This window comes from Belonocnema kinseyi, chromosome 4, assembly GCF_010883055.1.
Source record: "Belonocnema kinseyi isolate 2016_QV_RU_SX_M_011 chromosome 4, B_treatae_v1, whole genome shotgun sequence".
NCBI lineage: Eukaryota > Metazoa > Arthropoda > Insecta > Hymenoptera > Cynipidae > Belonocnema > Belonocnema kinseyi.
Genome location: NC_046660.1, coordinates 37,716,010 through 37,732,088, shown reverse-complemented (window position 1 = coordinate 37,732,088; position 16,079 = coordinate 37,716,010). Strand labels below are relative to the sequence as shown.

Below are 16,079 nucleotides of genomic sequence, written 5' to 3'. Positions count from 1 at the left end.
ATTTCTTGGAACCTTGTCAAATACCTTAAAATATTTCAAAAGAATTCAACAAACATAAAAAAATAGGTATAGACCTGAATTCAATAGGGGCTAGGCCGTAGATTAATTTATTTGGTTAAAGTGACTAATGCGATATTTTTATTTAAAACAGGATTATAGTGACTTTGTGTTTAAAAAGTTGCTAAAAATTAAATTTAGGAAAAAGTGAATTACAGAAATTCTCTAAATTTTGCAATTTTTTTTTCAAATTTCTCAACATTCCCTGACTAACAAACTTCTCTGACCTTTCCCTGATTTATAGAATTGCCCTGATCTGCGGCCGATCTGATAAAAGCTTAAGTTATATTCACAGTCTAGAAATTAAAAAAATCTTTTTTGGATTAGAATATTTTTGTTTTCAAATTTATAATTCGATAGTATCTCGAATAATCGATGATTTCGATAATAGGATCTCGAGTGAGGCACACATTTTACCATATATTTCAGCACGCATGCATCAAATACAACTACTTCATTGGCACTATCGTCTGCCATTTGAATTATAATTCTAAGTCAGCGAATGAGCATACCCTAATCGCCGCATGCGCATTAAAAATTATTTTCATTTTGGCATCTCTGCCAAAATTCAATGTTTTTCCCTCTGTTCGTGGTGCAGGTACAGAGTGACATTTTTGATTCGGTGATTGAAGGTGCATATTTTCTACGATTAATTAATAAAAATAAACGCAAATTATGCCTAAGAGGAAAAACCAAGCCTTAATCGATTCCGACAGCAGTGGAAGTTCCGAAGAAAGCGTCTCCGACCTCGAAAACGTGAGTTCCTAACCTATAATTGACACTTAAGACTTTTTTCCTCTTCAGGCAACATTTGAATCATATTTTCTCAGAAGTCTGTACAGAATTGTTAAAAATTCTTTGATTTTAATAATCTTAGTAATTTTCTGCAATTTAGGTTGCATATTATTTCTCATTTCCTACCCGAAAAAAAAACTAAAAAGATTTTCACAGACTGTTCACACCTTAAAACCCGGACGTCGATATGCAATTGTACTATTTTTGGAATATATTTTAGATTTCTGCGTTATAAACTTTTTTTAGCTATTTCAAGTGATAGATTTTTTAATGGATTTGAAAATAATGAATGAATGAAATGGTGTTAAAACTGCAACAAGTTTCGGTTTGTCTTGTAAAAATTGTTGGTTATGTTTTTGTTTAATCGGTGACAGTTTTCAGCCTCTTTCTGTTTCATTTTTTTAATTCTTCAATTAATTTTTTTATGTCATATTGTTAAAAAAATTATATTTTTTATATGAAAATTCATGTATTCTGTTGCACGTTTTCCTTTTTTTGTTGAAGATTCATCATTCTAGTTTTAAATTCTTTTCTTTAGTTGAAAAGTTCAACTGTAACGTTTAATTTGTTTATTTATTCATTATTTTATTAAATTTATTAAATTAAGTTTCATTTAGTTTAATTCTTCAATTTTTGTTTCAAAATTAATCTTTTTGATTTTAAATCTCAATGATAAAAAGAGATTTCGGGTTCCAATCGTGTACAAAACTACGTATTTTCCCGACGTTTCGTGAACATTGCAGTTCACTTCTTCTGGGCTAACCTGAAAACAGGTTTAGGTCAGGGCTAACGATTGTAACCCGAAATATCTCTTGTTATCAAAATGAATCATCGTAAAAACATTAAATCTATTTGTAAATATCTATCTTAAAAATGTATGTGTCTTGTTAAATATTCGTTTTTTTTTGGGTACAATATTAATTTTCTTTTTGGAAAATTCATCTCTTTAGTTAAAAATTCAACAATTTTGTTTAAAATTCGTCGTTTTGTTTTGAAATAATATTTTTAACTTAATTTGGTTCCAAATTTATCTTTTTGAATTTAAAACTCAATTATTTTATTGAAAATTCGTCTTTTTTGGTAGTATATTAATATCTTGGTTGAACGTTTATATATAAAAATTCGTCTTTATCTTACAAAATAAATTTTTTTACTAAAAAATTTAATTGTTCTATTTTTGATTTAAAATTGATCTTTTTGAGTTTAAAATTCAACTATTTGGTTGAAAATTCATGTTTTTTGTCAAAATTTAATATCTCTGGTAAAAATTTTTTTTTTAATATAAACTCGTCTTTATTGGTTTAAAATAATTTTTTTTTTTTAATTTAATTCTTCCATTTTTTGTTCAAAATTTATCTTTTTGAGTTTAAAATTCAACTATTTTGTTGAAAATATATGTCTCTTGTTGAAAATTCATATTTTTGGTATAATATTAATCTTCTTGGTTGAAAATTCATCTCTTTGGTTACAAATTTAAATATTTTGTTGAAAACTCATCTTTTTTGGCTCAAAATAATTTTTTTTAACTTTAAATTTAATTCTTCTATTTTTGGTTCAGTATTTATCTTTTTGACTTTAAAACTCAACCTTTTTGTTTAAAATTCAGTTTTTTGGTAGAATATTAATCTTCTTGGTAGAAAATGCATCTCTTTGGTTGAAATTTTAAATATTTCCTTGGAAATTCTCCTTTTTTGGTTCAAAATTGATTTTTTTAATGTTTTAATGTAAGGTTCAAATATGTGGTAAAAATTTCGTTTTTATTTGTAGCAAAGTAATCTTATTGGTTGAAAGTTCATCTCATTTGTTAGAAATTAAACTATTTTGTTAAAAAGACGTCTTTTCGGATTCAGAAGAATATTTGTTTAATTAAAATTGATCTTTTTTAGTTGAAACATCAACTATTTGGTTTAGAATTAATGTATTTTGTTGAAAATGAAATACCTCTTAAGTTTTGATGTATGTGGATTTACTATTTTTTAGTAAACCGTTTTCTTATTATTATTACTTAATATTTCAATACTCTTGCGATATCTTGATTATTTTCTCATGTTTTTGAATGAAAAAATATATTTTTTAGTTGAAAATTTATGTTTTTTTATTAAAAATGTATTATTAATAGGTTGAAAATTGATCTCTTTGGTTGAAAATTTCACTGCATATTTTGTGTAAAGACTTTTTTGTTAATAATTAATTTTTTTAATTAAAAATATAACTATTTCATTGGTTATTAAAAATTGATCTTCTTTAATTGATGTTTAACTATATGGTTGAAAAATTTTCTTTTTGTTGTTTGAAATTCGCCAATTTTGTTGTAAATTAACTTTTTTGTTAACATTTATGTGTTTGGGTTGAAACGTTACTCTTTTATAGGAAATTCGTCTTTTTGGCTAAAAAGTGTATCATTTTGGATAAAAAAAAATGTTATTGTTTGAAAAATCTTTCTTGATTGAAAATTCCTTTTTTTTGGTTTAAAAATTAATCTGTTTTTGATTGAGGATTCATCGAGTTTGTCGAAAAACGTTATTTGTTGGTTTAATCAACTGTTTTTAATTGAAAATTAAAATATTTGTTTGATGGAAACATCAACTATTACATTTTTTGTTGAGAGTTCTATTTTCATAGTCGAATATTCACATTTGGTTGAAAATTAAACTTCTTTTTTCAAGGATTCCTCATTGCATGCGGTTCTAGATTATTTTTTAAAACTAAAAATTTAATTCTTTCATTTTTTGTTCAATATTTATCCATTTGAATTTAAAATTCGTCTTTTTGGTCAAAAGTACTTTTAGTTTATTTGCAGTTAATTTCTTTAATTCAGTTTTATTTCATTTAATTCTTCAATTTTTGATTTAAAATCTATCTTTTTAAGTTCAAATCTGAACCATTTTATTAAAAATTTATGTATTTTGTTGAAAATCGCCTTTTTTGTCAAAATAACGTTTAAACTTCAAATTTAATTCTTAATTTTCATTTTTTATTAAAAATTCGTTTTTATCATTTGAAAATATATATTTAAAAATTTAACAATTTTGTTTAAAAATCGTCTTTTTGATTTAAAATAATATTTTTAACTTAATTTAGTTCAAAATTTATCCGTTTGAATTCAAAACTCAATTATTTTGTGGAAAATTCTTTTTTTGTGTGTGGAATATTAATTTTCTTAGTTGAAAATTCATCTCTTTAGTTAAAAAAATTTATTTGTCTATTTTGGTTCAAAATGCATCTCTTTAACTAAAAATTTAACAATTTTGTTTAAAATTCATCTTTTTGGTTTAAAATAATATTTTTAACTTAAATTGGTTCAAAATTTATCTTCTTGAGTTTAAAACTCAATTATTTTGTTGAAAATTCGTCTTTTTTTGGTATTATATTAATATCTTGTTAAAAAAATTTTCTTTAAAAAGTTACCAAAAATTAAATTGAGGAAAAAGTGAATTACAGAAAATTCCTAAATTTTGCAATTTTTTCATAATTCTCGACTTTCCCTGACTAACAAAATTCTCTGACTTTTCCCTGATTTCCAAGTTTTCTCTGACCTGCGGCTGACCTGATAAAAGCTCAAGTTTTATTCACAGTTTCGAAATTTAAAAAATCTTTTTTCGATTAGAATATTTTGGTTTTCAAATTTCTAATTCGATATTATCTCGAGTAATCTCAACAAAAATTCATCTTTATGGGTAAAAAAAAGATTTTTTTAATACTGTTCTTGGTTGACAATTCCTCTCTGGTTAAAAATTTAACAATTTTGTAGAAAATTGGTCGTTTTTGGTTTAAAATAATTTTTTAAACTTAATTTTGATAACACGCTTTTTTTAATTCAAAAAGCAATTCTTTTGTTGAACATTCGTCTTTTTGGTAGAAAAATAATATCTTATTTGGAATTTTTATTAATTCGTCTTTATTGGTTCAAAATCAGTTTCTTAAATAAAAAATCCAATTCTTCCATTTTTGGTTCAAAATTAATCTTGTTGATTTTAGACCGCTATTTTATTGAAAGCGTATGTGTCTTGTGGAATCTTCGTATTTTTCAGCAGTATATTAATATCTTGGTTGATATATATTTTTAAAAATAAAAATTCACCTTTATTTGTTCAAAATATTTTTTTTGAATAAAAAAATGTAATTTTTCCATTTTTGGTTCAAAATTGATCTTTATAATTTTAGAACTCTATTTTATTGACAATGTATGTTTCTTATAGAATATTCATCATTTTTAGTTGAATATTAATTTTTTAAGTTGAAAATTCCTCTGTTTGGTTAAAAATTTAACTATTTTGTCGAAAATTCGTCTTTTTTTGCTCAAAATAATTTTTTGAACTATCAATTTAATTCCTCCAGCCCGCCCTATTGTTTAATGATTACCAAATGCATAAACCTTCGCAATAATTTTTTTAATAGGAACTATTAACACTTGCAAAGAAAAAAACGAAAACACAAAATGAGTCGTCAGCTGCTGAAGATGATTCGTCAAAGAAGGCAGCTGATTCCGACACATCAGACTCAGATGATGACTGGGATACAAAAGGAGGGAAAACAAAGAAGAATAAAAAAGCGCCGGCCAAAAGGAGTAAGCGAAAGATGACAAAGTCTAGTTCCGAAGACAGTGACAGTGATAAAGATGAGACCAAAGACTCGGAATTAGAAGATGGTACTTAATTAAATAATACAAAATAATTTCTTGCAGAAGCGGCGGAGCCTTTTTCTTCTAGAGGGATTCAAATATTTCCCTGGAATATTTTGAAATCCGTTGAAACTTTTGTAAACTCTTGCCAATTCCTTTGCATTTTAAAAAATTCCCTAAAATCTTTTAAATCATTTAAAATCTCTTTAAATTATTTTCATCTGTTTTGAGAAGTTCTTGAAATTTTTCAAATTACCATGAACAATTTCAAATTGTTTTAAATATTTTGCAATCCTTAAAACTTTTTAAAGCCGGAGAAAATTTCTTGGAATTCTTTAAAATACCCTTAAATCTTTGAAATTCCTTGAAATTATTAAAATTCCTTTAAATAAACAAAATCTATTAAATGTTTCTTGGGATCTTTTAATATTCTCTCAAATATTTTGAAACGTTTAAAATCCCTTGAAACTATTTAAAGCTTTTGAAAATTCCTTAGAATTTTTTAAATACCCACAAATATTGTAAATTCTTTGAAATGTAATAAATGTTTCTTAGAAACTTTTAATATTCTCTACAATATTTCTTGTATTATTTAAAAAATATTTAAGATATATTTCAAAGGTTGCACGAAGACTTCAATGATTTTTCAAAGATTTTAATATGCTTAAAAATATTACCGAATATTTCAAAGAAATGTAATGATTTCCTAAAAATTTCGCAAAGATTGAAAATATTTCTCGAGGATTCCAGATCGAACTAAAAGATTTCTCAAAGTCTTTAATTATTTCACAACGATTTTAGATAGATTGTAGAATGCACAATGATTTTAACAATTCCCTAAAGATTCCAATAATTTCACAAATATTACCAAATATTTTTAAAATATATAAAATTTTTCCAAAGATTTACCATTAATTTCTGGTAGATTCCAAATATCGCACACAGATGTCAATAATTTCAAAATATTGTCAAATATTTCAATAATTTCACAAATTTTAACAAATATATTTAAAAAGTACTTTCAATATTTCCAAAGGTTTGAGAAAGATTTCAATTATTTTTTAAAGATTTTCAATAACCAGCAAAGATTTGGGACAAATTTCAAAGACTTCAAAAAAAATTCAGTGATTTCCCAAAGATTTGTATAGTTTCACAAATATTACTAAACATATTTAAAAAAGATTTCAATGATTTCACAATTAATTGAAATATTTCGCAAAAATTTTGGATAGATTTAAAAGATTTTATAGAGGTTTCAATGATTTCCCAAAGATTAAAATAATTTAACAAATATTACAATGCCAAATATATTTTTTAAATATTTCAAATATTTACAAAGATTTCAATGAGTTTTCAAAGATTTCGCAAAGATTTCGAGTAGTTTTCAAAGACTTGACAAAAGCTTCAATGATTTCCCAAATATTTTTATAATTTAATCAATATTACCAAATATATTTTAAAAACATTTCAAAAGATTTGAATGATTTCTCAAATATTTCACAAAGGTATCATTGATTTCCCAAGAATTTCAAAAATATTACCAAATATATTTTTTTAAATATCCAAAGGTTTTAATGATTTTAAATATTTTGCACGAGTTTCCAAATATTTCAATAATTTCAGAAATATTACAATACTAAATATATTAAAAAACTATTTCAAATATTTACAAAGATTTCAGAACGATGTCAATGAGTTTTCAAAGATTTCACAAAAATTTGAAATGTCTATCAAAGATTTCAAAGACTTCACAAAAGCTTCAATTATTTCCCAAAGATTTTTATAATTTCACAAATCTTGCAAAATATATTTTTTTAATTCCCAAAGATTTAAGAAAGATTTGAATTGTTTTTAAAGATTTCATAATGATTTGAAATATTTCGCAAAGATTTTGGGTAGATTTAAAACATTTCATCAAAGTTTCAATTATTTCCCAAAAATTTCGATAATTTGACAAATATTACAATACCAAATATATTTCAAAAATATTTCAAATATTTACAAAGACTTCAGAACGATTTTAATGATTTACCAAAGATTTCGATAATTCTATGCATATTAACAAATATACTTAAAAAGTATTTGAAATATTTCCACAGATTTCAAATATTTTTTTAAGATTTCACAAAGATTTTAAATGTCCAGCAAAGATCTCGGATAGATTTCAAAGACTTCGCAAAAACTTCAATTATTTCCCAAAAATTTTTAAAGATTTAGATAATTTCACAAATTTTACAATGCCAAATATATTTAACAAATATTTACAAAGATTTCAGAACGATTTTAATGATTTTTCAAAGATTTCAAAAAATTTTGAAATATTTCGGATAGATTTCAGACTTTACAAAAGCTTCAATGATTTCCAAAATATTTTTATAATTTCATAAATATAACCAAATATAGTTTTAAAATATTCCAAAAGATTTGAATGATTTTCCAAAGATTTCACAAAGGTTTCAATGATTTCCCCAAGATTTCAGAAATATTACCAAATATATCTTTGTAATATTTCAAAAATTTCACAAAGGTTAAAAATATTTCGCAAAGATTTCGGGTAGATTTAAAAGATTTCATAATGATTTTAATGAATTCCCAAAAATTTCAATAATTTCACAAATATTACAATGCCCAATATATTAAAAAAATATTTCAAATATTTACAAAGATTTCAGAACGATTTGAAAGATTTCACAAAAAGTTAAAACATTTCGCAAAGATTTTGGATAGATTTCAAAGACTTGTCAAAAGCTTCAATGATTTCTCAACTATTTTTATAATTTCACACAAATATTACCAAATATATTTTTATAATTTTACACAAATATTACTAAATATATTTTTAAAAGATTTCAATGATTTCCCAAAGATTAAAAAAATATTGCCAAATCTATCTTAAAAATATTTCAAAAATTTCACAAAGATTTCGGATAGATTTAAAAGATTTTACAAAGGTTTCAATGATTTCCCAAAGATTTCAATAATTTAACAAATACCAGGGTGGCCGCTGGACCGGAAAATCGGGAATTTTTTGAGACCGAGAAATGACAGTGAATTTTTTTTACCAGGAATTTTACAAATTTGTAGAAGAGAAATCTGTCCACGTTCGATTTCAACAGTTTTTAAATAATTATTTGAATTGTTATGTTTTTCAATTATGCTATTGTTTAGCTTACAATGAGTATTGAATATTTAGCAATATTTGAATTTTTATTGTAAGACAAGTAAATTGAAAACAAATATTTAAAAGTAACGAATCATTAACTGAATTGTTTAACATAGAAAACCTTAAATCGTTAAAATTTCGAAGAGCCTTTAAACTTTGAACGTTACAATTTTAATCGTTGTATTTGAAAAATGCTTAATTTGTAAGTGACATTTTGTAATTTAGATGTATAATTTACAACTGAATATTTGTAGAAAAAATTTGAGTAATTTTAAGAGATATTTAGGAGTTTTAAAAAGATTTGAAATTATCATGCAAATTTTATAAAGTTTTCTTAAAATCTTCAAGAATCTTTTTTGAAAATTGTGTTTAAATCTTTGAAAAACTTTAAAAATATTCTCTTAAAATAATTTTTCAAAATGAAAAGTTATTTTGAATTTTCCTATGAATCTTAAGAAAATGTTTTTATTTTAAAATTCATTGTTTGATTTTTTTAATTCAGAGCATTGAAAATGATAATGTTATATTTTCTATAATGAAAAATGTTAGTAACATTCAATTTCATACGCGTAAATTATTGAGCATTTGAATACAGCATTTTTTATTCAAAAACTTTTAAATTTCAATTTTAAAAGTTTAAAAGTAACAGTTCCACTTGGAGTGCTTTAATTTGCAGCTCAGTGTTTATTACCCCAAGTGGGAATTTTTTAGCTTTAGTGTTCCATTTGTTAAAATTTCATTGACCGTGAAAAATGTTTTTGAACCGGGAAATTCAAATATTCAAATATTTACAAAGATTTTAAAGCGATTTCAAATATTTGAAATATTTCGCAAAGATTTCGCATAGATTTAAAAGAGTTCACCAAGGTTTCAATAATTTCACAAATATAACCAATCATACTTAAAAAGTGTTTTAAATATTTCCAAAGGTTGCAATTTTTTTTGAAAGATTTCACAAAGATTTTAAATAATCAGCAAAGATTTTGGACAGATATCAAAGACTTTGCATGAACTTTAATGATTTCCCAAAGATTTTTATAACTTCGCAAATATTACCAAATATATGTTTTTTTCTAATTCCAAAGATTTTTATGATTTTTTAAAGATTTTACAAAGATTTGAAATACTTAGCAAAGATTAGAGATAGATTTAAAAGATGCCACCAAGGTTTCAATAATTTCACAAATATTACAATACCAAATGCATTGAAAAAATATTTCAAATATTTCAATGATTTCCCGAAAATTTAAATTATTTCGCAACTATTACAATAACCAATATATTTACAAAATATTTCAAATATTTACAAAGATTTCTGAACGATGGCAATGATTTCAAAGATTTCACAAAAAGTTGAAATATTTCGCAAAGATTTCGGCTAGAATTCAAAGACTTTACAAAAGCTTCAATAATTTCCCAAATATCTTCATAATTGCACACAAATATTACCATATATATTTTTAAACGCTTTTACCTTTTACCAAATATATTTTTTAAATATTTAAAAAATTTCACAAAGATTTCGAATAGGTTTAAAAGATTTTACAAAGTTTTCAGTGATTTCCCAAAGATTTCAATAATTTGACAAATACTACCAGACATACTTAAAAAGTGTTTGAAGTATTTCCAAAGGTTTCCATTTTTTTTTTAATTTCACAAAGATTTTAAATAGCTTCGCAAAAACTTCAACGATTTCCCAATGATTTGAGTAATTTCACAAATATTACAATACCAAATATATTAAAAAAATATTTAAAATATTTACAAAGATTTCAGAACGAATTTAAAATTTTGAAATATTTCGCAAAGATTTCGGATAGATTTCAAAGACTTCACAAAAGCTTCAATGATTTCCCAAATATTTTTATAATTTCGCAAATATTACCCAATATGTCAAAAATATTTAATATATTTTAAAAGATTTCAATAATTTTCCAAAGATTTAAATAAATTCACAAATATCACCAAATATTACCCCAAGATTTTTAAAGATTCCGTAAAGATTTCACAAAGATTACAAATATTTTGAATGGATTTTAAAAAATTCACAAAAACTTCTATTGTGTCACAAAAGTTTTATATTGACTTCAAATATTGAACAAAGAAAGAATTGAAAGATTTCAAGTATCCAGTCTAGCTAAGCTTAGGACTGGGTTAATGAATTTAAATGATGTTACACTTATAAATGGTTACTAGAATAGAGTATTAATTATAGGATACTAATATAAAATAATAATAGGAATATTCCTAGCATTTCTTAGCTCCAGATCTTAGGCAACAAAAATTAGAATTTTTAATTTGGAAAAATATAAACTTTCCAATAAATTGAATCATTTGATTTGAGAGGGGAATAAATCAATACGATTTCCAGATGGGCATTGCCCCCTGGGGCTCCGCCGCCTCTGATTTCTAAAATGTCTTTTTTTATTTGAATATTATTTAATGATATGGCTTTTAAAATAGGAGAAGTATCCGACTCGGATGAGAGTGTTTCTGACTCTAGTGAGGAAGAATTTAATGACGGCTACGACGACAAACTCATGGGCGATGAGGAAGATCAAGCACGTCTCGCCGAAATGACTGAGAAAGAACGAGAGCAAGAAATCTTCAAGCGAATCGAACAACGAGAGATTATGAAAACTAGGTTTGAAATAGAGAAGAAGCTACGAATGGCGAAGAAGCAGGAGCTGAAGAAGCAGAAGGAGTCGAGAAAGAAAGAGAAGGGGGTCGACGAGAAGGACAAGAAAGTCGAGAGAGCCCCGGATCCGAAAGAACGAAGCAAAGACAGGAAGAAAACCATTGAGGAGAAGCAGGACAAGAAGTTTCACGCAATGTCCTTGCTGAAAGCCAGACGAGAGGAAAAGAGGGAACGAGGTAAGACATTTAATTTCACCAAAACCGAATTTATTTTCGTTCCATCGTCCGGAAAGTGAGGAGAAATGAGAGAAATCTCCTTGAATTTGTTTTTTAGCCTTGAAAACCTGGTAATCTCCTTGAATGTTTTACGAGAATTTTGTACGAGAACCCTAAATTTTCAGGGGGGCGACTTGGCCGGGAATTTAAATAAAAACCCCCGGCGATTTACTTCTAATCGCAGAAAAATTCAAGTTTTCATTATTTTAATCATTTCTTTTCCATCATTTGATTAGAAAATAATTATCTTTTTTTTTTATTTTAGAGAAGGGTGTTTTGGTAAATTAATGTAATTTTACTTGGAACAGGGCATTGTTGACATGGAACGGGAAGAGATATTGCTTAATTATAATAGAAAATTTCGTTGCGAATTCATTTTTCTTTAGTTAAAAATTCAACTACTTCGTTAAAGTTAAACTGTTTTGTTAAAAATTCATTTTTTTGTTGAAGATTCATCATTTTGATTGAAAATTCATCTCTTCTTGAAAATGTAACTAATTCGTTGAAAATCATTTTTTTTTTTAACTAAAAATGTAACTATTCCAGTGCTGAAAATCCAATAATTTTTGTTGTTAAAAATTCGATTTTTTACAGAAAATTTAACCATTCTATTCTTGGTTGAAAAAATATATTTTTTTAATGAAAGTTCAACTATTTGGTTGAAAATTTATATTAAAAGTTAAACGCTTCTTAAAACTTAAATTTTTTGGTTGAATGATCCATATATTTCTGGTTTCGAACTCAATTATTCCAGCTAAATATTTACAATTTCAGTAGAAAATTAGTCACTTTGTTTGAAAATTTAACTAATGTTTAGAAATTTTTTTTAAGTTTGTTTTTGTGGAAAGTAACTTTTGTAACTGAAAATTTAACTTTGTCCAACTGAATATTCCATCGTTTTAGTTAAAAATTCTTCTGTTTGGTTGAACATTAATTTTTTTAAGTCTAAAATGTAATTATTTAAGTTTTGGTGAACAATTTCTCTTTTTTAGTCAAAGTAAGTTTTATGCTTTGTTGAGAATTCAACTATTTCAGTTAAAAGCTCATTGTTTTAGTTGAAAACTCATCTTTTTTGTTAAAAATTCAATTATTTCAGTTGAAAATACATTTAGTTTGAAAACTGAACTACTTTCTAGAAAATCTGTTATTTTTTGTTGAAAATTAATTTTTCACAAAAAACTTTGAATAGTTTGTAGACCACTTTTTTAAAAATTCAAAAATGTTCTCTATGGATATTCATAGCATTCGAGAAGACAAACAATTTATGCTAATGACTTTTTTTTGATAGAAGAAAAATTTATCAAGAGCTATAGAATTTACAAAATTTCAAAAACCAGTAAAATAAATATTTTAAGCCAAATGGCGCACGATATAAAAAAAGTGTTCGTCAATAACAGGAAAATAGTTGAAATCGCTGAAGTTGCATAAAATAGCATTATTTGAAGATATTCTAATATTAGACAATATACAAAAAAAAATTTGATACGATTTTCCATTACTACACGTTTTTTCAAGTTATTTTTGCAAGAAATTGGAATCGAAACAATATAATTTTAAAAAGTTATCTTCTGATTATAATTGTTTATATTATATACAAATTAACATTTTTTCATTTTTCGACAGAAATATTCGTTTTTTTTTCTATGTGAATTTTTTTTCAGTTAGGAAATTTATGATAATTTTAATACAATTCATAATTTGTTGATTAGTCTTATGATTTTTTAAACAAATTTAATTGAAAAATGCATTATTCGGGCGGTGTTTTCAATGCCAGTCTTTTCAGTTGGAAACTTCATGACGATTTCAGCAAAATTCATAATTTTTTGATCAATTTTATGATTTTTTCAAAACAAATTTAATAAACAAATGAATTATTGGGGCATCTGTCTACAGAAAAATTCTTTTTTTTTCGATATCAGGCTTTAATTGGGATCTTTATAATAAATTCGCTAACATTCATGATGAATTGACACATTTTTATAGATCATTTGTCTCTGGCAGTCCCGTTAATTAGGGAAATTTTTTTTTTCTTTTTTGACTGGTTTTCGAGTGATATAAATTTAATAGTGCAAAATTTTGAGGATTCGGAAAGAGCAGACAATTTTACTTAAGAAATCTTTATAATATTGCCGATGTTTATTAATTTTACTTAATAAAAGCCAATCTAATATGAAACGGCTAAATAAGCTAAATCTTAAAATAATGATAAAGATACTTTTTAGTGCTAGGCTTTCGAGTTAAGCAGCTTCTTAGAGTAGTCTGGCTACTGGGAAAGCTAGTGAAAGCTATGTCCATTATTTTTTTCTGAAATTTGGAATTAAATACAAAATTTGGCCAGAATATCAATTACTAAATTTGGTATCAAATTTTTATGCTGATCAATATGAATAAAATGTTTTTAAATAATAATAAAATTTTCATTTAAATGTTGATTTGACTCTATTCTAGCTACATTTTTGATTCTAGGCTACATTTGATAAAATTAAGCTCAAATACCCTGGAAGAAAGTATAAATGAGCAGTAATTAAAATTTTACATTATATTTTCTGTCTCCAAAAAAGTTTTCCTAACAATATTCAACGTGTTTTAAAGACAAAATTAACCGTTTTTGGAGTCCGCGAAAGGTCCCATGTTTTTTGACACGACTTTAAACAGAGATAATTCAAATTATAACCCCTAGAAAAGGCATTATGTGAAAGAGGACATATTTCTCCGCAAAAAAAAAATAAAATAATTTTAATGATTTTTCATCTGATTGATCCAATAGCCGGACTACCTTAATCTGTGAATTGTGTCGAAAAAACGTAATCCAGACATATTTTTTTCCCATTTTTGTTCAACATAAACTTTTTTCAGCGACACTGTGCTTTGTGATGCCTGAAATGATAAAATTTGCTATTCCCTTTTTCAGAGGAAAAGGAGAAACAACGGATGGAACAGCAGCAAACACAATCCAAAGACGACGAGGAGGAACTCGAGGATGACCACAAAGGGGGAAACAAAACGAAGCTTAAGGCTTCGGATATTTATTCTGATGACAGTGGCTCTTCGGATAGTGGTGAAGAAGATGACTCGGCAAAACCAGCCTCGAATCGAAGGTCGTCTTCCAGTGACGAACGAGACTCAGACTCAGATAATGACAAAAAGTCGGTGATAAGTACCAAAGCAAAAATCAAGAAACCAAGCTACGTGAACACTAAAGAAGATCTGAACAAAATTCGACTCTCGCGTCACAAAATGGAAAGGTTTGTTCATCTGCCATTCTTTGACCGAGTTGTTCAGGGTTGTTTCGTGAGAATTGGAATTGGAAACAACAATGGGAGGCCCGTTTACCGTGTTGCCGAAATCAGCGGTGTTTGTGAGACTGCAAAAATTTACCAGTTGGGAGGAACGAGAACGAATAAGGGACTGAAGCTTCGACATGGCGCTCAAGAACGAGTTTTCCGACTCGAGTTTGTTTCTAATCAAGAATTCACGGAGTCGGAATTCTTCAAGTGGAAGGAGGCTTGCGCCGTTCAGGCCATATCGCTTCCCACCTTTGAGGAACTCGATCAAAAGCTCAAGGATATAAAAGAGGCGATAGCTTATGAATTTAAGGAGGAGGACGTGGAGAAAATAGTGAGGGAGAAGGGAAGATTTAAGCAGAATCCTTATAATTATGCGATGAAGAAGGCGCAGTTGATGAGAGAGAGGGAAGTGGCGAATGGTCGAGGCGATAATGAAGAGTCGAATCGATTGACTCAAGAATTGAGTGAACTGGAAGAGAGAGCATCTGAACTTGATAAAATGAGGACTGCGACGATTTCGAGTATCTCTTATATTAATGACCGAAATCGAAAGAAGAACGTCGAGGAAGCTGAGAAAGCTATTATTGTAAGAAATCCCGGTTTTTAAGAGGGACCACTGAGAAATTATAGAAAATAATCATTCCCAATGCTGTTCCATTTTTTGAATAATAATATTTCCGAATAATTCCCGAATTTAAACAATTGAAAAATCTTTTTTTTTTATGTTAGATATATATTAAAAATACAATAATGAAGTATTTTTATTACAAAGAAAATGTTTTTAATGTTTAAAATTTCTTAAACTATTGTTTCAATTTAGAATTAAAATAATTGTCCAACATTTTCATGCAGCAATATATGTTTTTTCCAATTATTGTTAATTTAACTTCAAACTACAATTTTAGAAACTTTGGACATTATAAATATTTTTTTAAATAAAAATATTTGATTTTTAATGAATAAATCATATTTAGACAAAATTCATTTTGAAAATTCCGGAATTTTATTGTATTAGTCGAGAATTTTGTAATTCAGGAAGTTTATTATTCAGAAATTTTACTATTCAGAAATTTGCAATGACCGGTATTTTATTTTCGCGGTTTTTTAGTCGTCCATTTTCAGAAACTTCTACATTTCTCGATTTTCCGCCTAAATACATTCTGAATTATTTTAACCCAATGAGAAAATATAACTATATTTTGTTGAAAGTTAATTATTTTTAATTGATCAACCTAATATTATA

General features: G+C 26.1%; 1 protein-coding gene across 1 annotated transcript in view; it reads left to right on the top strand.

Moving 5' to 3' along the window:
* Positions 1-647: 647 nt before the first annotated feature.
* The window catches only part of LOC117171495 (RNA polymerase-associated protein Rtf1-like), a 28,315-nt gene continuing 12,883 nt past the window's right edge, over positions 648-16,079 (top strand). The window contains exons 1-4 of the mRNA XM_033358855.1: positions 648-813; positions 5,251-5,500; positions 11,100-11,510; positions 14,461-15,422. Coding sequence (XP_033214746.1) covers positions 733-813; positions 5,251-5,500; positions 11,100-11,510; positions 14,461-15,422 — 1,704 coding nt within the window. The 5' untranslated portion in view covers positions 648-732. The remainder of the gene's footprint in view (positions 814-5,250; positions 5,501-11,099; positions 11,511-14,460; positions 15,423-16,079) is intronic.